We start from the raw sequence: 24,213 nt of genomic DNA, 5'->3' as shown, positions 1-24,213 counted from the left end.
TAAACAGTATATTACTATATGATTGACTGGGTATTCTTTATCACATGTGTGTGTGTGTGGTTCTATATGTTGTCTCATGTTTTGATAATCATATTTGTTTATTCAGTGTTTGTGTAGTCATTGTAAACAAAGTCACAATTCAAGCCGTGATCCCCTGTGCGTATAGAAATAATGTGTAGACATGTCTTTCGGATATGTTCCAAAAATGTCCTTACTAGTGGTATTTACGAACACTATATTGACACTCCATATGGAACCGTCTCTGTTTTGTCACAATTACTAATAACTGAGATCCCCAGTGGATTATATAAATGTCGTGCAGATGTGTCTTCTGGATGGTTCCCAAAAACTTGGTTACGAAGGGTACCCACGAATAACCGATTTCCACTCTATATGGCACAAAGTCTCTGTTTTGTACCAACTACTTTTCTCATGCAATTTTTTTATCTCCCATATTAAAAAAAATAATTTATCAAATTATGGCAATGCAAAGATGGTATGTTAGAAACTATGATACACGTTTAACTATTCATGACAAGCTTCACTTGAAAATATAATAAGCAAATAATTTGCTTTGGTGGTAAGCTGTATACCCTAATGATAGTTTAATCTAAATAAGCGTAGGTATCAAATTAAGAGAACTACTGTTCCTTCAATTCTGATAGGAATATATAGTCACAATGTCACAGGGGATCAGACTAAAATGAGAATTTAAAATATACATGTAGCTGGATCTGTCACATTGGATTGCTAAAAATGCTCAGCAGATTCGGAAGCTGGTTTTTTTTTTTGCACTCACTCACTCAAGCGAACATACTTGCATAGCTCTCGTTTCAGCTATTGTAATATGAGCAGGCCCTTTGCCATGTTCATTTGGTCCCAGACAATTGCCTTCCGGTGCGTTGCCCTCTGGCCTCTTGCCCCGTCAGTTGAATCAAAAGTACTTTTTTTTTTTTTTAGAAACTTTAAGTTTTACCAGGTTGAGAAAATTCAAATCCAAAGATTTAAAAAGCCACTGAAATTAATAAGTCTACAATCTAATTATTCTCATCATACAATTCACATTTATTTAGTGAGACCTGTTAATGTCATCTCTGATAAATTGATTTGAGACAAGAATCATGTTTAAAACTACATACATTACTCCACACATTAATTAAATACAATGCCATCAATCATAGGTATCATTGTTCAAGCTTGTATCACTTTCCTCCTTAACATGAAAACTTCTTGTGTCTTACTGTCTCACTGTCACAGAATCTTATAGCACTGGTTAACACTTTACTGGACATTCTACAAATTTCAGCAATAGTTCACTCTGTAATCCAGTACTGCATGTAGTGATGTATTCTGATCAGATACAACAACTTTAATATACAAATTACTTTCTTGGTTCTGGAAATTGTTCGTAAACCATTTTCACACAACTGCAAATATGAAAGCATTTATCATGAAACTTTTGACTAGAATCTCTAGGATTGTTCACTTGCTGCCACTAGATGGCATAGCAGTAGCAGATTGGGACTGAATGTGACATCGTTGGATAGGTTGCAAACTTTCTTGATGCTGCAGTACTGCTACACTTGTTTCCTGGGCATGTAGTGGTGGGTGATACAACAACTTTAACAAATTACTTTGTTGATCCTACAGTAGATCTATAGTTGTTGCAATAGGCATGTAGTGACATATTCTGATTAGATACAACAACTTCACCAATTACTTTGTTGATGCAACAGTACCACTATACTTGTTTGCTGGTATGTAATGGTGTATTCTGATGAAATACAACAACTTTAACAAAACAGTTACTTTGTTGATCCTGCAGTACTTGTTTCCATGGTCACATAGTAAATAGATCCTGATCAGATACAACCAATGCGTTCTTAATGTAACAGTCCTTGTATAGTTCTCTCTGAACTTTCACTGTCATGGTCCTTGCCTGTTTGTTATGTTAATCATTCATCTGCTCGTGTGCGCCGTTTTTTGCCTGACGTATCAGAGGCTTCAGCAGACAGCTTACGACGACGACTTTGTTCTTCATCCTGGAAGAGTTAAGGTCAATTTGGTGTTATTTAGAGTGACTCTATGTGGTCTAGTATAATTATATCTCCAGAGTACTCGTGAAATATAATTACAGATTTTGCATGGGTATGTAGCATAGGACAGAGAATTAACAGTCCCGGCAGGATCCATGTTCAGGTTCTCGAATTACTGCTAGTTTATCAGTGTAGCAATATGGATTACACAGAATCATTCTTTTCAGAACCAATAGCTCTGCCAGCCAAGTGTCTTTCATTCAAAAATGAGCAATCCTAATCTGACATGGGCCTCTGTCTCTGAAAAAATTCTGTCAGTATACCAAACATGATTTATACTAACTCAATACATGTACATTCATGGATAACTGATGTACAGTTAGATTATTTGAATACTGCAGTAGCGGCAACCAGATTTGTTAAATGTAATGACTTAATCGTGTTATTATACACCCTGAACACTATTGAATCACCTGTGGGTAAACAGAGTTTTGTGTAGCAATACACATAGTATGCTGCAATATATCCAATCAAGTTGGTTTTTGGGTCCGCACCCAAATTAAGTACCCCAATTACCGTAATCACAATTTCAACTTATTACTATACTACTTATAGATAAAACAAATCTCTAATGAACATACACAATGTGTAATAAGTGGTATTTGAGCAATTTATAATGAATATATTGTTGCTTGTCAGATCGGAAATATATTACGCCAGTTAAAGCTAACACAATTTTGACATGCTCTGTGCAATGAGACTTGCAGATTTCTTCATTATATTTTAAATATGAAGTTATCACCCACCTTTTCTGATGAATCAGATCTTCTTGGTGTATCTCTTATTCTTAGCATCTTAGCTTCAGATTGTTGTACCATCAGTTGTGTTGTCAGGAACACCTACAAAAAGTAACAACAGTATGCATCTTTTTTTTTAACAAACTAGTGCTTTGTGTGTAGATACTGAATCCAACACTTCACCATTGGGTTGTCGGTGCCCGAGTGGTTGGAACACTGGCCTCTTACCACTGTGGTGGGGTTTGAACTGTAGTCTGGGTTTCATTAAATTCAATATGCTGTAAAGAAGAGTGTTGTACAGTTTGACTCTATCATCAAACAATACAGGTTCACATTGCGAGATTGCAATAGGCCTTTCCAAAATTTGCCATGGTGGCGCTCTACTTCTTGTATGTGTGTACCTTGGGGGTATATATGGTATAGGTTACTTGGTTAATCATAGAGCACTGCTGCTTTCTTCGATGTCTGAACAATATGAAAAACACCCCTGATTTTAAACTTTTACAGAATACAAGGAACAAAGATCTTAAGAAATGGTACCATGAAGTAATGATACCCCCAATTTGAGTGAGGGCGCTATATTCTCAATTTCCTGTTTGCAGTATGCAATGGCCTATTTCATGCTACGTTTTGTTTTAAGTGAAATAAATCATTGAAGCATACTGCAATTAGGCACAGACACACAGGCATCAATGTTTTGATGTCAGCAATTGATGTCTGCATGATGGCACATTAGTCCATTTTGTTTAGACAGTGTCACAAAAACAAAATTCATTCAATCTTGCTATCTTAAAGTGTAGCATTTCTTATTGGTTTCTTGGTAGTTGATGGGTATCAAACTAAACCAGTGAACACTAACATGAAACTTGTATTCACAGTATGAAAACAGTCCAGACCATGTAACATTTCGTCAATATAAAATTGTAAATTTATGGCATGTCGATAATGCTTGATCACAAAGTGATTTTGGGAACCCCAATATCAAGAGACTGCTCCCGTATAAGGTACGTCTGGTACATCTTGTATAGATTTTTATATCCACACATTTTTTTTTAAAAACAGTATAGCATACCTGTATGTGTTCCATCACATCTCTCTGCATCTCTATTGCCATCTTGTAGACATCATGGTCAGAATTATTATACATGACAGCATTCTGAAACATCAGCATGATATCTCTCTGGAATTCACTTGTTGTACGTAACTGTCCCGTCTCTAGATTCTTTTTAATAGTTGATAGATCCATGGGTCTGTTCACAATGCTGTGATAACCGGGCGCCAAGTCATCGGTGACAGGATGAAGAAATACGTTGGCATATCTGAAAAGTCAAATGAGTACTGTACATGATACTGTCTATGTGACAGGGAGAATGATAATGCTTTTCACACAGAGGGATAGGATGATGTGAAGTCACAAGAATTGTCAATTTTTCAAAGTGGAGGGCGCTGTCTTCAAGGTCAGAATGGAGAGATACATGAAATTGTGATATTGGCATCAAAAAATGGGATAAATCTCTTTTCACATACTTATTTTATCATTAGCAATTGGATTGTCATTTGATTGGACCTTCCTTTAAATAGCACTTTCAACGCTGTGCTCCACAATTATGACCCCTGGGCACAGACCTATAATGACACAACAGCCCTTTATACTTCAATTCAACATGGGGAACAGATAATCTACTGTAGTCTCTGTTAGCCAGCACACTGGATGATATCCTTCACATAGCTACCTCTAACCTAACAGGTCCACAGTTATACAGCTGGGTTGAGTGGTCCCAGTGTTTCCGCTGCCATTCGCCAAACACTAAAATGGCGAATAAAACCTGAAATTGGCGAACTGTTTAGTTACCCTGTTCGCTACTGTGGCGAACTCATTCTACGGGGGGCTTGAATGAAGTATCGTCGAGATGAAACCAATTTTCAGCAGGCTGGAGTGGCCATTCTTTTGCTTGCCGTAGTGCGCAGTCTCAGAACTGTGCAGACTCGACAGCCTAGGGAGCTTGTACGTCATCGCATAATTTCACCAATGAAATCACGCCACTCCCAAACCCCACCTATTAGCAGTTCACTTTCAAATTTGAGTGACATGCACGTCTTGAAGATTCTGAACTCTCTCCGCCATTACGCATTCCTCCTGCCTCGTGTCGTCGCTTTTGTTTGTATACTGTACTAGGACATTGATTATTCATGACCTCACGAACACATGTACAGAAAAGTCTGTTTGACTGTGGATTCAAAGGATGTGGACCGGAGTCGAAAGCGGCCACGGAGACCGCTACATGCAGGAAACGTGACTCGCCTGGCGCCCAAAACATCGATGATGGAGGTGAAACTGCAAGTTTCGAAAAGAAACGTAGACGGCGAGTGCAGGAGGAATGGTTTGGAGAATTTCCTTGGTTGTTGTACAAAGAGGAATCAAAACAATTCTTTTGCAAAGCATGCCAAGCAGCAGGACAAGACAATGTGTTTACGTCTGGTAAGACATCAGATATTCCGAAAAAAGACAATTTCATAAAACACCAAAATAGTGTAATAAACTTGTATAAATGTTACTATCAGTATGATTTGTCTTTATTTTTCATTTCTAATAAATTGACACGGATCACTAATTTTTTGGCTGGCTAATTGTGGCTAATCATTTTTTTGTATAATTAGCCACAATGGCTAGCAGCTGAAATTAGCCAGAGGAAACACTGAGTGGTCCACAAACATGGTTCGGATCTTGCCCAAGGAATTTAGCCATTCAGAAACAAACAGCAGTGACGAGACACGAACAGGCAAGACCCCTCAACCACCATAAGTTAACCCCCTCCCCCACCCTTGGAATATTCATTCTACAACATTCTTATTCTACTTGTCATAAATGACACTGATACCTTATCGAGTATAAGTCCTCTGATACCGGTATAATATAGAAAGAACATCTTGTTGATAGGACAGTAAAATATAGTTACTTTGGAATGTGACGTTCCGATCTGTCAAACTACAAACCTTAATCATTCAGCCATAATGTCCACTTCAAAACTGGCAGAATAATATGTAGCAAATAGATTGAAATGTCAAATTTTGTTTCTCGCTAATCATTCCAAAGTAACTATATTGCACTGTCCTGTTCCTTCTTGGAACCATGAATGATATATTCTCCATCTTGCAGACAATTTGAGGGCAATTAGTATTCGGTTATGCTAAAATATGCTAATTAGTATAATTGTCATCTGCAATAATACAGTGTATGCTCAGAATTACCTTGGTTTGTGCACTGTATATGAAAGAATGTCTTATAAAGTATATATCATAGTTATTGAACATAAAAACAGTCATATCAACAAATGTGTACGACATCAGACCATGGACAAATGGAACCTGTTACAAACAGTAAGCAACTGAATTGGATTAATAGCTCGCGCAGCGGCAGCGAAGCTGCCGCGAAGCGGCTCAATGACTAGTACGCATGCGCGTCGTATATACTATGCGAAAAAATTTGGTGGTTCTCCCAATGATGCATTGCGGCGCGCACTGACTACGCATGCGCCTTCCATATACTATGTGCATTCTCCACGCGCTACCGTATCATCGTATATCATATAGGCGACATAACATCACCCTACATTGCAATATTGTAACAGTAGGCCTGTTGGCACGATTATTGTAACATTGTAACGAGTATCGAGGCATCACTGTACCTCAAGGAGAAATTGTTACACTATTTGGAAGTTTGCACGGCGGTACGCGATACGGACCACTGATGACATAGCGCAGTTTAATTTCCGGGTTGTGGAAGTGTGGTTTTGATATTTATATTGTCGATAATTGTTTTTTTTACATGTTTTAAAAAGAATACCTACTTTCCTGGCCAAAGGGGGGTTCAACTTGCACCTGACCTAATAGAAATTTTATGCTTGTTATTTGCTGACGACATTGTTATGTTTTCTGACAGTATCTTTGGTCTGCAGAATTTATTACACACTTTGAGTAACTATTGTGAAAGGTGGAACATGAAAGTAAATCTGTCAAAGACGAAAGTAATGGTTTTTAAAAACGGCGGATGTATATCGAAAAAAGAAAAATGGTTTTTCAGAGGGCAGAGACTTGATGTTGTATCGTATTACAAGTATTTAGGGGTTCTTTTCTCCTGTCGTTTGAAGTGGTCTTATGCGACAAAAATACTTTCACAACAAGGTAGAAAATCATTTATGTACATGTGGCGTAAGTGTGGAAAAGTAGGAACATTGTCATGTAAAACATTCTTTAAAATTTTTGACACTTTCATTGTACCAATTTTAACATATGGTTCTGAAATCTGGGGTTTCCAGAGTTATGTATTATTGGAAAGGGTGCAGCTGTTGGCATGTAGAATGTTTCTTGGCGTATCAAAAAGTGCCCCGAACTGCGCTGTACTAGGGGATTGTGGAAGATACCCTAACTTTTAAACATGCCAAGTCAAAGATATCCCAGGAAATGTTACGACATGCTCCTTCAGATAGAGAACTCTGGTGTACGTACTAGGGGCACTTGGGTTAGAGAAATTAAAAGTTTACTAGAAATCTGTAACCTGGAAGATGTTTGGAATGCGCAACATGTTGAAAACATTGATTTATTTGTAAATACTTTTGTAAGTAGATTTAAAATATTTTTATTTTTGAAATGGCAGAGTGATGTATCAACTTTTGATAAACTTTTACATTACAGAAATTTTAAATTGTCATTACACCGTGAAAAGTACTTGTCTGAAATCAAGTTTGGCCAACATCGCATGATGGTTGCACGCTTTAGGTGTTCAGCACATTGGCTACAAATTGAATTGGGGAGGAGAAATAATGTACACCGTGATGACAGAATATGTACTCTCTGTGACCTTCATGAGGTCGAGGACGAATTTCATTTCCTACTTAAATGTGCATTTTTCAATCAATACCGGAATAAGTACATACCACGTTACTTTTACTCTCCTCCTTCCTATACAAAATTCATTGAAATCATGCGTTCTGAAGACAGTGATACAATCCAAAAACTTGCTCTTTTTCTTTACCATGCACTATCTTTGAGAAAAGAAGCAAACACTATTTGCTGAGATTGTGACGTTTTGTCTGACTATGTACTAATTTTCTTTGTATTTTGGGCCGATGGCCATTAAGTACAATAAAGTGACCAGAATGAAATGAAATATGTTTGTTGGTACAGTAACATTCCTAAATCATATCGAGTTGAATTGTCCAAAGACCAACGTACGTTGGTGGAGGGTCTATGATAAGTTGGCTGATTGAAAATGAACAATAAATAATCTAATGGCTATGATGGTTTTTGAAACCAACAACTGCATAGAGTGTTGACTTGCTTTACTTCTCGTCCATGTCAGAGAATTAGTTGTCATTCAATAAAATAAATTTTGATGGTCAATACCACTGGAAAATGACCCAAATCAAGTGTATCAACCCTGGCCCAGGCAGCCGGTCACAAATGAATCTACCCTGCGCGAGCTTATGGGCTTTGCCTAGTTATGATATTAACACTTGACATAGCATGTTGGAAGTACAGAGACTTGTATATACATTCCATCATTTGATAAGAACAGTTTTATGGCCATTTTGTATAGTAGTTCCCCTGGCATTTCATGTACACATAAAGATGCCATAAAATTGTTCTCATCAAACTATGGTATGTAATACAAGTCTCTGCTGTTCCAACATGCTGAGCCACAGTGTTAGTAATCCAATTCATTTGTTTGCTTTCCCTGTTTGTAACAGGTTCCTTTTGTCCAAGTCTGGTTTTGGCACATGTCTAAAATGCCTCCTGTCCCCTGTGGTTTATACTTACTTGTGGGATGCAGCAGATCTCCATACCATCATAATGGACTTCTTCCATGCTTTCTGTGCCTGGATAGCTTCAGGATCATCACTACTACAAGGTCAAAATAAACCAAAAATAGTTTGTGTTAAAAACATTCATGGAGAAACTCTGCCATTGATTGTTACACATAAATACACACACACACACACACACACACACACACACACACACACACACACACACATGCACACACAATGTATTATGTATATACATGTACATATGAAGATATTCAAGTAGACTTGAATCTCGACTAGAATTTAAATACAAATCTTGGTGGTAATTCAAAATGCAACACAGAAAGTTGTTCTAAAAATGGATTTCCGTGGACGTTGCAAGATTTCAAGTCAAGTTGCAAATGATTGTTCTGAGAATATTGTTTTTACTGTTGAAAACTTAGTATCAGAGATGTAAACTCTGGTATAAATTTGGCATAAAATGGTAAATACCTCTGTGATAACGAAGCTGGACTAGCTGGTATAGAGTCTGTATAAAACGGTAAATGTGGCAGAGGTTTACTACTACTACCATCATCACCACTATCAGCAGCCAACCATTCCTCAGCTTCGCTTCGTTCATCATCCTTTCTGCCGTCAACACTTCCAGCTTCACTAGTTTCATCTTTTCTTGTTGTTTTATCAACGTTTTCTCCTTCTCCATCATCATCCTACCGTGGAAGAACAACAGCCCTATTTAATATCATGTGCCAATGATACAAGTCAGGTTTACAACAATGGCAGATGAGCTTTCGGCAAGAAAACACAGACACAAACTAAAACCATTATTAAGACAAGTTCATCTGGGCTTTGGGGGTTGAATAAAGCTGCAACGTGATGAGTACCGCTGAGCGCCCTCAGTGGCAACCTCTGGTCACTTTTACTAACAGGTTAGCCTGCAGGGCTAGCACCTAGACTAGGCTATTGACTGCACTACTGGAAGCTTACCTGTTTTTCTCTGTTTCTGACCCGAGCACTTTTCCGACTTCCAAGGGTCCTTGTCTTAGCTCCCTTTTTCCTGGCAGATTTTGGATCAGTGTCTGGTCTCGCCGATGATGTACTGCTGGTTGGTGAGGCCGGCTCCTCATCATCAACACTCAGATTACCACCTCCTTTAGTTTCTTCTGTGGACGGTTCTTCTTTTATCGTTATCTGTCAAGAACAATAACACAATGAGATACATCATTATAATGGATATCACCAACATTGCGGCAGCCACTCACTGCGGCATCGGTACAACGGCTACCGAACATGGAGCAGCCACTCAATTTGGCTGCATTGATATTATGAGTAAAACTCGACCTGAACAGGTGAAACGTAACTCGTAAGTAATGAGAGCCCATGGTAGTGATACAACAATGACAATATAATGTTTTATCGACCTGTTGAATGTAAACAAGGATGAGCAAAACTGTTTTGACAAAAAGCCAATTATGTGACTGCCTTTGTGACAACAATGACATTTATCTGAATGTATAAAGAGTCGAAACTTATTACATGAGAAACATTCAGTAAATGACAACACAAATACACACACACGGTGGCTTTATCAGTGCACCTATGGCATACAGAGGCCTGCCAAAGAAATGAATGTATGTAAGTTAATCATTCTGAACTTGAGATGTCGCTTTTATCTGTGAAGGTCTAAAGGGAAAGGATACCCTCTGAATTCACTACGATTAATAAAAACTTGGATGTTAAATAAAACAAAATGCAAGTGGATGAGACAATTGCATTTCATCTTGTCTAACTTGTTGTTAAAACACAAGAGAATTCGGAGTGCAACCTTTCTCTTTAAAGCAGGAGAAAATCAAGTTATAAAGCTATAGATTTGAGTTACTGGCATGAAAGATGACAGAACCCTTAGTGATCGTGAGTATGCACAAGTACATTCTGTGAGAGAAAGAGAATAGATTTGCTTTATTTGTGTATTTCATCTTTCATGTATGAAATGATGAAGTTATGTAGTTCTGAAACAGACCATGCCGATTTATCATGTGTATCACATCATGCCTGCAACAAATTGATGTCATTACAAGTGATGCTAAAACACGTCTTAACCAGTACACTAAGACTGTATTACATACAGGTTTTTGAAGATGATCATTTCCCATGGTAACCATTGCCCAATGTGTACACTGATAATTACCCATGTGACAATTCTCAGTACCTGAAATAGCATTTCACCTCATACATGAGGGTCAAAATAGAACAAGCAGGTTGACTTATTCTCACGCATGCATATAGTAAAGCATGTGAAGTGTGTGGAGCAGAAGTTATGGTGTCGACCAAGAAATCGAATGTGTGTTATTTTTATGATGCATCTACATGTAGGCAGTAATATTCTATTTCAGGTACCGAGAATCACCCATATGTACAGTGACCATTGCTAATATGTAGAGTGTCCATGTGCACACGGATGATTGCACATGTGTATAGTGACCAGTAATAACGATATTCATTCAGGTAGATAACCAAAGTACACGCATACCTTGCAAAAACATAGTGTTTGATGAAGTTCTACTTTTTCTCTCATATCGCACTGAGGCTCCACCTATCGCAAGTGTATTATGTTATGCAATAATACTTTTTTTTAATTTTTACAAATATTTTAACTTTTTTTTTAAAATTTGAATTTACCATGTGAGCTTCTGTGGTATGAAGTGTTACGTCATAATTTGTTCATTAGATACATACATACACACATACATACATACATACATACATACATACATACATACATACATACACACATACACACATACATGTACATACATACATACATACATACATACATAAATACATACACACATACATACATACATACACACATACATACATACATACATACACATACATACATACATACATACATACATAAATACATACATACATGTATATGGCATAGTATTGTGTAGGTGTGGTACAATGTGATAAATTACACATTATATGATTTCTAGTTTAAACTGACGATGACATGAACTACAATACTATTGACACATTTGTTCATGTGCATGAGGAGTACCTGTAAGTTCTTTTCACTTTCTTTTTCTATCTTTTTTTCACCCAATTTGGCAACCTCATTGTCACTTTGCTTGTCATTCACTTCATTTACCTCTTGCTGTTCAATATCTGAAACACTTTCCTCCTGTATGGGGATAAAATATCACATGAAGTACTGTAAACCTGGACATTTTCGCTAAAGACTTACTTTCGCTAATATTGCTGGAAAACAAAAAACGCCAAAAAGAAGTAGTGACTAACATGCCTTCCTATACATGAACACAATGTATACCAGTCAGGTAATTAGTAAAAATTAGTCTTTGTGAACTAGATGGAGATAGACTGTAAAATTACAAAATATTTCTAGAAGTGAAAATATCTAGGTTTACAGTATATAGATACACGTCTATAAAGCTGGGTAACTCTCCCCACTATCACCTTTGCATCCTCATTTTTAGAAGGACACGTGTTAGCGCTTCAAAAGTTCTGTTAGGTAAATGTACATGTATCACACATTTCCACGTGGAAACTACTGCCCATTTAATGTTAGTGTTAACTGGCTCTGCTTGAGACAACCATGTAGAAACCGTTTACTCTTTATCTTTGAGATAATGAGATCGCAATTTCTTGCTACATTTTGTCTAAATGAAGTAAACCTTTTAAAGATACTACAACTAAATGTAGAAAAATAAGCGTCAATGTTTTGATGTCCGCATGGTGGCACATTAATTAATTGCATTTTCTTTAAATGTCACAAAAAAACTTTGTATTTATTTATTCAACCGAGCTATCTTAAAAGTGTAGCATGTTGCAGTTCATTATTGGTTTCTGCATTGTTGTATCAAACAGATGCAGTGAACACTAATATGAAATGGGCTGTACTAGACACTTTATGGTGCTGCTAAGACACCTACATTTTGTAGACCGCCAAATGGATATTGGCAGCTATTTAGTGAATGATTAACATGATGAACGCCATCAAAGTTGAATCTAAGAAACATATGTTTTGTAGACTGCTTAATGGATATTGGCAGCTATTTTAGTGAATGATTAACATGATGAGCGCCATCAAAGTTGAATCTAAGAAACATATGTTTTGTAGACTGCTTAATGGATATTGGCAGCTATTTTAGTGAATGATTAAAATGATGAGCGCCATCAAAGTTGAATCTTTCAGTTTTAAAATCTGATCTTCGAGAAATGTTTGACTTTATTTGGAATAAGCACTGACCTTATGATGTCAGAATTTTGAACTGGGTGTAAATTATATACAGATAATATTTTGGCTAAATCAACCACCTTCTTCAGCAGTGATTGTTGAATACTGACCTGTTTTACATTGTCCTGTGATGTGTCATCTTGGATCTCAATGCTGGGAATGTCCTTGGGTGCCGCTGTTTCACTCAACGGCGTAGGTAGACTTGCTGCAGTTGTATCGCCGCCACCAACATGTACTATACTGCCGGTAGTCTTAGGAACACTGCTGTGTAGTATGGTCTTGGCAGAGTTCAACAACTTAGACAGTGTTGGTGCATCTGAAAAAAAAATCAAAATGATCTCAGTCTACATTTCGGGTGCATCTCTTCTTTAATTAAGAGTGAAGGACATCTACCCAAAAAAAGGGGAACAATATTGCAGGAAACTCCATTTCGTAAACTTTCGGGTTTTGGAGAATCATTTCCTGATTTAACATCATATAAAGTTCATCTGATTGCCAAGAGACACCAAATTGGAACTTTTTATCACCTTCGTTGTTCGAGCATTGCTTAATGGTAGTCAGCAGAGATTCATATGTATTAGATGAACAATGAGTATTCCTCCTAAGTGCTTATTACTTTCAGATATATCAGTAACGACATGCATAATAGTGGTGGCATTTCTGTGATCTGACTGCACTACATTTTATAGAAAGACACAAAACTACTTTCAGTCATGTCTCAATATGTTGCGCAGGTTGATTGTTCAAACTTCGGCACTGTAAAAAAAACACCTACTAATCTGTGACAGCTGACACTTTCAGTGAAATGACAGAGAGTGCTTACCAATTGCTGGTGAGGTTGGAATCGTTGCTTCTGGAGCTGGCTGTGGACTGGGAGTGGTTGGGATGTTGGTGGTAGTGGTAGTAGTAGTAGTAGTGCTCAATTCCTTGTGAGGACTACACTCCTATATAGTGACAACACACAAAACTGATATCAGCACAACATACACACAACAACACAGAGAAGCTACCTACGGACACTGCAGTATATTCTGGCCGGAGAAGTTACTTTCTACAAACAGACTGTCGCATGAATGAGTGAATGAATGACTAAGTTGGTTCATTTTAAATTTTAGTGAAGACTTTTCGATGAATGATGCAGTAATAGCAAAAATAAACAGTTTTAATGATGGAGTGATTTTATACACCATATGGCAGTTCGTATGGCAGCCATATTTTGGATTCTGAACTCCCTACACCTAGGTCCAATAAATCCTCTAGTACGATTAGGTCAGAAAGCGATAACCGCATAACTGTTTGTATGCAACAGTAGTAAAAAGATAATTTTTTGTAAACTGTATATAACAGCTACCATCTTGAAAACAGATACATATCTGTACAATAATGGCAATAAATCACATTTCAAGACCCAAGGTTCAACCGTTGTGTGAAATGTAACTAAAATTGATCATCTGACAAAAGAATGCTATTTCAGTAGGACAAGTAGCTAACATTTCTAGTGACACAAATTAGATTTTGGACAATCACAATAAAGACCCCCCCCCCCCCCCCCCATCTAAATAAAAGGGAGAGAGAGGAAAATATACCAAATTTAGTGATGCCCTCTGGATGCAAATTAGTGTGCATATTTGATGAATATTTTGATGAATATGTACATAGAGGTCATTAAGAAGGGTGGTACTAGGTGATATAACTGTGCAATACAGTTTCTATTTTCATATAAAGATAACATTTTGGTTTAACACATTAGTGCTGGTGAACAATGAAGAATTATCACATAAGTGATTTTACAGCTTTTGTCATGCTGAGCTGGAGATAAAAAATATTACCGGTATATGACGACTACACTCCAGTAAGTACACTTCAGGTGACATGTTAACAATAGGTGTATTGACACATTCAATGTATTTATGTATTTAAGTTGTGATTTGATGTATCAATTTTTACTGTTTAAAATGATATGTTAGTTTAGTGTATATGTAGATTACATAGGATCTCTGTGCATGTGTGGTATGATTCTATTGTACTGTACTGTACTGCACTGTACTTGATTGCACTGCACTGTACTGTACTGTTCTGTTCTGTACTGTACTGTACTGTCCTGTAATGTACTATACTGTACTGCACTATGCCACATAATGCTGTTCTGTTCTGTTCTGTTCTGTGCTGTACTGTACTGCAATGTCCTGTACTGTACTGCACTATGCCACATAATGCTGTTCTGTCCTGTACTGCACTGTACTGTACACAATGCTGTTCTGTGCTGTGCTGTACGGTACGGTACTGTACTGTACTGCACTACGCCACAAAATGCTGTTCTGTTCTGTACTGCACTGCACTGTACTGCACTATGCCACACAATGCTGTTCTGTGCTGTACTGTACTGTACTGTACTGTACTGCAATGTCCTGTACTGTACTGCACTATGCCACATAATGCTGTTCTGTCCTGTACTGCACTGTACTGCACTATGCCACAAAATGCTGTTCAGTGCCATGTTGTACTGCTCTATGCCATACAATGTACTATACTTTATTATACATTTACTATGCTGTACTGTACCATACTGTACTGCACAATGCTATACAATACCATCTTATGCTGTACTGTACCGTACAAATAACTAATAGGTTAGATTTACCTTGTAAAGTGAAGTTAGTCCATCATGTACAATACTTGGCCGTCTAGTAGTTAGTTGTGATGTCAGTATAGAAGGCAGTGCACTAGTAGGATTAGTGGTGGACAAGTAGTTAAACTTTACCTCTTTTACGACTGTTTTCTCGACAACTTCAAAGTCTGTTAATGTAGTCTATGAAACAAAGAAAGCATATTGTACAACTTATGGCTGAAACCATACAGCATTTTAATTTGCAACATTTTGAAGCGCTGCGTGCTGTTAGCAGCTGTATTTACTATTAGAGCAAATAGAGCTATACATACAGACCATTAATTGTTTGTTGTAAGATGAATGAGTTGCTCCTTGAAAAAAAATTACAAAGTTTCTTTCTCTATTCAACATATATGTAAGTTGTCAAGTCGATAGCTGTATGGATCATTTGTTGGTGATAATAAAGAGAAAGTATTCCAAAGGATCTAGTTTTTAATGAAATTTTGGCTGGTTTCTCAGTGGATGGCGGTAGGGGGAAAAGACGCTGCTACTGTTGTTACAGGTTCTATTAACTTTTCAAGGGAAAGGATAGATTGTGAATTCACTATGTTTGATAACAATGTGGATGTCAAACGAGATACAATGTGTTGGTGTGATTCACTTTCACTAATCGGTATGGGAGCTGGCCTTGATCTGAACTTAGGCTGAAGTGATGTAGGGGCCTTGCAAGAGAACTTCCATTAACTGTGTTGTTGACTAAATGTATTGTTATACAATTACAAAGTGGGGTGGGGGAGTGGGGGTTGTGGGTGGGAGTAAACTCGGTGTATATTGAGATTTACCTGTACCTCTACCGGTGTTTCTGCTTCACTGTCACTTTCTGTTTTATCTTCTGTTCCAGACTCTGCCTGCTGTGACACATGTTTCGGTTGAAATATTGACACTTGTGGCGCTTTTTTCTTGGCCTGAATAACCGGTCTGACAGGAGTTTTGCCTGTAGGGGGACAGATAAACAAATCAGAACACAAAATGTGACATTTAATACAATGACTTACAAACTCTAGGGTTTTACAAACTATATACGATTTGTATTTGGTGAAACATGGCAGGGTGTTACAGCCTACCCTCGGCCTACATACACAACACACATGCACCATAGACTTTAGTGTTGAGTGGTTTAACATTATTGCATACATGTTTTAAATTTACCATTTAAGGGTGACTATATTTCATCGTCTGACACACGCTGTGATTTTAAAGGCCAAATTCTGATTAGGATTAAAATCTAGGTCTGAAAACGGGTTATAGAAAAAAGTTGGGCCAGAACAAAAGAATGATCCAATGTTATCCATGATGAAATGGGATTAAAACATAGCCCTGTAAGGCCTGGCATTAGGAACTGTGTAAATTTGTAGTCATGTCAGCTAGCTTTGTATGATTTCCAGTTTCGAAAATGAGATGTCTGAAGGGCATTAAATTCCACTGTACATGATGTAATGTAAATCTATCATTTCAAAAGCTACAGTGTGCCCATCTAACATCCTGACTTCTCTTGGTCTGGAACATGCCTTACTGGTATGTGTTAACTTTGGTCTTTCAAGATTGACTTTGGGAGAAGTGTACGGATGTACATGTCAGGCAGAATACAGTGAATACATGTTTTACCTGTTGCACTAGCTGGAGCTTTGGACTGAGTGACGGCAATAGCTTGTCTCTTGGGTTCTTCTACATGTACGTCTGGTGGAGCATTACTTTTCCTGGAAGGAGAGACTACTGAATGAGATTTGGCACATGTGTACACACTATCATTGAGATATCAGTATGGAGTACTGAGATACATTGTATCAACACTATCTCCATTTACACAAAAATCCCCTTTTCATTGTTACGTAGGGTTGGTTTGGTGTCCATGTAAAACAGGAATGTATCCTGAAACTCTCCTGACTTTGGACACCTACATGTACATTTGCATATGGGACTCAATATCTCTTGAAACACTCCTTAATTAGGAGAACAAGACATCAACATTTTACCAGACTTCCACCTCTGCTGGGCTCTGTTACCTGGGTTTTCCCAACCTTAACAAAAACACCTAAACCAGTCTATTTCAACTATTTCCATGGCAATTTTGATACTTACTTAATCTCTTCCCAAGTAGATTTTAAGATAGGATCTAGTTCACCTCTTCGAATTCTCTCTGCTTCAATTTTCAATTTTCGATACTGCTGTTGGTTGTCTTCAATTTGTCGTTTTAGTTCCTCTACTCTTTCTAGTGTTAATTTCCTTACAATTAAATCTTCTGCTGTGTCGACCTCACCACGTTCATTGTTACGTTTACGTCTGTAAGTGAAACAAAATGTTGTAAGTGGTCAGTCAAGTATTGAATTCACATACATGTAGCTAGAATAATCTTGTCATCTATACTAGATAAAGCACTAACATATGTTGGATTAAAGTGACTGAAACACAACAAACTGACAAAGGAGTGACACACACACACACACACACACACACACACACACACACACGCAAGCACACACACATACATACATACATACATACATACATACATACATACATACATACATACATACAAGCATATACCATATACATGTACACACAATAACATACATACAAGTATGCATACAGGCACATACATACATACATACATACATACATACATACATGCATACAAAATGTACATACATACATACATACATACATACATGTACATCCATCCATCCACCCACCCACACACACACACACACACACACAATTACATACATACATGTACATGCACACATGCATGCTTACATTACATTACATACATACATACATACATACATACATACATACATACATACATACATGTAACATACATACATACATACATACATACATACATACATACATTGTACATAAATAAATACATACATACATTCATACATACATACACATACATACTGTACATATGTATGTACGTATGCACATACATACATACATACATACATACATACATGTCATGTACATTGTACATACATACATTTTGTACATACATACATATATACATACATACATACATACATACATACATACATACATACATACATACATACATGTACATACATACATGTACATACATACATTGTACATACATACAATGACACACACAATGATACATATACATATATTACAATGAAGTGATAATCTTGAAAAGATACTACTTTGAAATTGTAACACTTACTTTGGTGTTTCAACTGTTTCTAACAATTCTGAATACTGTGATGCACAATGCTGTAGTGTCAGAGAGAGAGAGAGAACAACAAAATAACAGTTATCAACTGCAATCTGTGTCTAGAGATACATGTGAATGGTTCAATATGTGATGAAATACAATCAGACAATTTGGTGATTTCGCAAATTACTGAAAACATGGACAATGACCTTACTAAAACTGTCTACGGTAAAACACATCGGAAGACAATGATAACCGCAATCATTCATAATTAAACTAAATAACCATGATAAAACTTCCTGTGGCAAACATTAGTTACATTGAATTTGATATCAACATGTCCCATTAATTCACCAAATTGTTCATGTATTTCATAAAGACATGTCAATTGAATTGGTGAAAAAAACTTATGATAAATTCAGAAAAAATAACTTTACAGTGAAAGTCACAAGACTGTATTGAAATAGCTATGACATACATCTTAGTTATAAACTTCCATTCATATTATTCCTTAAGACATACAAACCTTTTGTGAAAACCAGTCTGGTGGCCTGTTTGGTTCTGCAAATGGTTTGATAGCTCTACTAACTGACACCCTGAAAATTAGGCAATAATGATATGAGTGTGATATTAAAATTTGGTAAGAGTGACAGTAGATTATTAATCACTTTCATGACTTTGTAGTTGTACACTTTGCAGTTTCCACGAAGTCTGTGTGTAAATTGTTGATGAATGAAACACACTTTTAAGTTATGGTTGCTTTCCCCTGAACATACCTTTTACAACTGTCTATTGATTATACATGTACAATGTATGTACACTGACTTACCAATTTTGATTTCCACTTCTCATCACAGATGTGGCTAAACATAACCTTTCTCTGATGGACCATTTTTCTGTGACACTTGCAGTGGGTATTTCTGTCAATGAAGTAATGCTAGAAGTTTAGGATTCAACCAAGGATCCATACAATGTCTACATGTATGCCATCATGGTAGATACACAATTTGGAATCACTTCTTAGGAAATGTTTCTTGGCACGACTGAAGAACACTTACCCAGTATGTATTGTGTGTACCTTTAGCTAGTCTGTCAGGTACATGTACATGTATGCCATGATGGGGTGCCCTCACACATCGGCCAACCCCTAACGTGTGAGAGGAGGCCAGTGAGGGAAAACTTCATGACGTATCTTACAGTCAAACCTTTAGCCTGTCTTTTCATTAAACAAAATTTACAAGACATGTAACTTAAACATTTTCATTAACAAATGCTTATCATATCTGTGAATCAGAGAGATCCCTGGGCACAAGACTGGCTGAATATCAACACCCTAGCAGTGTGAATTCACCTGTGGTTGGACATGTACCAAGATCTAATCATACACATGCAGTATTGACAGAGAAGGGGGTTAAGATCTTTGACAGAGGGGAGAATGGTTTGAGAGGTAAGAGCGAGAACCAGCTCATACACATGAAAAGGAAACATGCTCATCAAATCTGAGCACTTTCAAGAACAAGCTTTAGACACAAATACATCCCAAAAAAGTATTTGATTCAGATTGTCCCTTTGTCCATGTACTTCCATGCGTTCACTCACCATTGAACAATTGCATACATACATACATGGATGTAATACATCCATGATACATTGTACATGTACATTGTACATGTAATTATCCTAAATGTGCAGAGACTAAGCATTTCTGTTATGATTGGGGTTCTATCTCCATGCTATTTCATATCAAAGTGAGTTCATTATCTTTGTTGAAAACGCAACACGTACTGCTGAAATTGAAATGATCCGCATGATCCAAGTGTAAATTATTTTCGATTTCTTTGTTTGTATCATGGACTGAACAGTGAAAGTTAAACCGAAGAAAGTATGCTATTCTGTATGTCTACTAAAAAGGCTTTATGGTCGTGTTACTGTAACATTGACTTTCATTAACCCTACTTGTATGGCTGTAGTATACATGTACATGACTCTATATATTGATCGTTCTTACTCGACGATAGTCATAGTCAGAATCGAGTCACGGACCCGCCATTTACACCGGTACACGCCTGGAGTGCAGGCTGGATATGTATCATGTTGACATATCAGTAGGCGGCACAAAGACTTATTTAAAAGATAATCTACGAGTTGCTCATGTATCTATTGACGACTAAACCCCCATAAATGACTATAGTACTATTAAAATTCAAAATGAGTGTTATAGTTGTTGATGGGATCGTGAAAATGTACGTGAAATCATTCCGAAATGTGTACACTTACTTGAAACCGCCGCCATCTTGACTGTTATTACAATGGAACAAGCATCAGATTCAGCATGGAGAAATAATCGAATATAGATGCGTCACATTACTAGTATTTATCTACGATTTACGATAGTACATTGTATTCTTTTCCTATTTCCATTATTTTTTGGAGCTATTTAATTTGATTGAGTGTACACTTAATCAATCAATACTAATAATCTTTTAATAAGTATTTATCACGATTACTTGTCTAGATATAACAAAAACTATGACTCTGATGCTGATTCACTTTGTTCAAAAGCTTTCCAGCTCTAACCATGTGAGGGCGAAATTCTGAGGTCAAAGGTCATTAAAAATCATGGGGGGGGGGTGTAAAATGACAAAGTTCATTGGTCATGACAATAATAAGGAAGCTTTCAGTATTTATGAGGGTAGAGTGGACAACCTGCTGTAATGCGGAGTACGTTCTCCCGAAAGTACAACATAAACAAACAAACAAACAAACAAATAACTAAATAAACAAAATAGATAAATTGGACAATGGTATCTCTAATATGCTCTTCATAAGTTTTTAGTGTCAAGTACAGGATATGAAGTGTCTCCGTTTATACTATAAGGAACCTATTAACAATATTTCCCTAGCCCTTTCATATATTGGATCACGCCATTCCTTAGTTATTTTGTTGTTGTTGTTGTTGTTGTTGTTGTTATTATTATTATTATTATTATTATTATTATTATTCATTGAGGTGTCATATGTGGACTTAATAAATGAAATTTTATATTGAAAAAATGATATTCACTTTATTTTATACTGTAATGTAAATTATTTTTGCGCTAGGCTGAGGCCTTTAATAGGATTTGAAATAATGTAACTATATCTATTTATGCAAATATATACACACTCATACATGCATTACCTTCCACACTATCTAGTTGCAGGACATGTCATGTAAAGTATTTGACTGTTTCGTACAATCAATGCTTCACTTATATTACACTTTGGGACAAAAGTGAACTTGAAGGTTTCGTAATAGTAATCCAAATTGTTCTACTCTTCAGTATGAAGTATGATTAATACTCATTGTGTTAATATTACTCATTGCCAGGATAGTCTAAACAATATCACGTGATACATCGTATCTGATATTGTAGACGACAGAGATTTATACCTTGTACTTGGTCCAAACACAATAAATGTATGTGCACCAGTTTATGCCAGTCACTGTTTGACTATTGGCAAACGCTCTCTCTCTCTCTCTCTCTCTCTCTCTCTCTCTCTCTCTCTCTCTCTCTCTCTCTCTCTCTCTCTCTCTCTCTCTCTCTCTCTCTCTCTCTCTGGTGGTGCCATAGAGGGCGCTCGTGTGTTTCCATGTACGCTAGGTCGGGAGCATAGAGGCGTGCAATATTTCTTAGATTGTTCTTTTCCAGGTCTAGAGACTAAATATAACAACCTTTTGACTATACACTCCTACCTGTATGTAAGTAGAAAAGAAAATATTTCTACTAGTATAGAGATTGATACGTTTGTAGCGGCAGAAATCGTACCATGTTTTCTTAAGGAAACGGCAATCTAAGCAATAATACGTGCCCCTGTGGCCCGGACTGGACATTAGGCCAAGTCTCAGAAAGGTTCTCGCGATTTTCCATGCATAGTGATTATTTTATCAAGGTCAAGGTTCAAATACTCAGAACGAGGCAGGCGCCCAAATTGAGATTTGGTAAGCGTTCAATAGTCATTCTTAAAATCCGTATTTTTCGCCTGTTTTACCCATGCAACTTCATCGAAAACCATATTTGATGACTTTATACACTCGAAAGTATTTGAAGAAATGTTTTGTAGAAATTTGCAAGATTTAAAAGGGTGTTATGATCGAGTGTAAATGTGATGGTGGCAATGTGACGCATTGACATTTCCAAATACAATACTGTATACGTACGTACCACGTGTACATGTCCATGCGACTGTAATGGTATGGTATTACTACAGTGAAGGCAAAACGCAGCTCGTCTCCTTTTGAAACGGGCCGTCAACTTGTTCTTGCCAAGTGATAGCATAGTTGACTGCTAAACTAATCCCAACAGTGACTTATAATGTTTTTTTTGTAGTGAAATTGGGCTCTAACATGCATCGCCATCAGCGATGAAAGTGGGAACATGTCACACTGACAGTAGTCGCCATTCGGAAACAGCCTAACAAGTATGGTAGCATCTTTGGAACAAGTTCTGGGACCTTCATGGGACATCCGAAGACTAATCCTGGGAGATAACTTGAAATTGATACCTGCTGACACAAGACCGTCTTAGAAGTTGTCTGCCGACTAGCGACTTGAGGTGGACGACGACTAAGCTTACTGGTAATTATCCGGTTAGTATTTTTTTCTCGGTATATTTTTTTCAGTATGGGTCGCCAAAAGTCGCAGTGATAATGTTGTTCATGGGTGCGTCATTTGTCGGCATTCCGTAAACATCTGGTAAATTTTGGAAACAAACCCTTACAAGTTTCAACTCGTTTTCCACTTTGTTGAGGCTTGGAAATTACATTTTTTTAAACTTCCACACACAAAAAACCTTTTGAGTGTAGTCTGTTTCTAATTCTATTTTCGGCTACACTTTGTGAATAAATCAACACTTGTCAATTCCTTCTAGAGGCAATAGTGTCTGTTTCAGTCAGCAAACAACTTTTTCCTTTTTGCCTTGGGAGTGAGAATTTAATTTTGTAGCTAGTTCCAATTTTTAGGGACTTTGGCGACATCAAGGCAAATATAGCCCCCTTTTTTTGGTGCTTTTTTTTTAAATGTACAGCCGTTAGCCCAGAATTAACAGAGCAATTAGTTGTTACTGACTGTTCATTTGCTGTCCACATAGCTGCTCTTTCCTTTGTCAAAAAAATGACAGGGAGAGTGGTATAGTGCACATATATTGACTGACAATGAGGGCACAAGAATCATACACCCACAGCACACTAAAATGATTATAACAAACTTCTCCAGCAAGCAGAGTTTGTTTGCATTGTGTTCAATAACCTTTTAGAGTTGTCCCAATGACAAATAGTTCTCAAAAATACCAACTGCTGTCTTGATTACTGTCTTTGCTTTTTAGAGTCTTTCTCATAGATAATGTTGGCCAGCTCTTCTTCCGAAATTTCGATGAATCGAGCAAAACATTCATGTTGGCTGCTGCTTGTGGTTGTAGTTTCAGACGAGCCAGA

General features: G+C 37.1%; 1 protein-coding gene across 1 annotated transcript; it reads right to left on the bottom strand.

Moving 5' to 3' along the window:
- Nucleotides 1–1,084: 1,084 nt before the first annotated feature.
- LOC144446609 (bromodomain-containing protein 8-like) lies at nt 1,085–21,033 on the bottom strand. The gene is made up of 17 exons (XM_078136412.1): nt 21,019–21,033; nt 19,571–19,661; nt 19,268–19,337; nt 18,751–18,800; nt 17,646–17,846; nt 17,172–17,263; nt 16,349–16,500; nt 15,540–15,707; nt 13,722–13,842; nt 13,009–13,214; nt 11,702–11,824; nt 9,625–9,828; nt 9,130–9,347; nt 8,651–8,734; nt 3,906–4,152; nt 2,843–2,935; nt 1,085–2,042 (listed from the first exon to the last, which is right to left on the bottom strand). Exons 2-17 carry the CDS (start codon nt 19,591–19,593, stop codon nt 1,956–1,958), a joined length of 2,139 nt encoding a protein of 712 aa, XP_077992538.1. The 5' UTR covers nt 19,594–19,661; nt 21,019–21,033; the 3' UTR covers nt 1,085–1,955.
- Nucleotides 21,034–24,213: the final 3,180 nt, after the last annotated feature.

Source organism: Glandiceps talaboti, chromosome 15, assembly GCF_964340395.1.
Source record: "Glandiceps talaboti chromosome 15, keGlaTala1.1, whole genome shotgun sequence".
Taxonomy (NCBI): domain Eukaryota; kingdom Metazoa; phylum Hemichordata; class Enteropneusta; family Spengelidae; genus Glandiceps; species Glandiceps talaboti.
Note: the sequence above shows the minus strand (reverse complement) of the source record. Positions and strands in the feature narration are given on the sequence as shown.

Excerpts from the sequence above, each read along its gene's own strand:
- LOC144446609 (XM_078136412.1), bottom strand. The coding sequence starts at position 19,593 with ATGAGAAGTGGAAATCAAAATTG. Across the intron at positions 17,264-17,645 it reads TCTACTTGGGAAGAGATTAA|GAAAAGTAATGCTCCACCAG; the intron begins GTAAGTATCAAA and ends CTCTCCTTCCAG. Across the intron at positions 2,936-3,905 it reads ATGTGATGGAACACATACAG|GTGTTCCTGACAACACAACT; the intron begins GTATGCTATACT and ends TACTTTTTGTAG.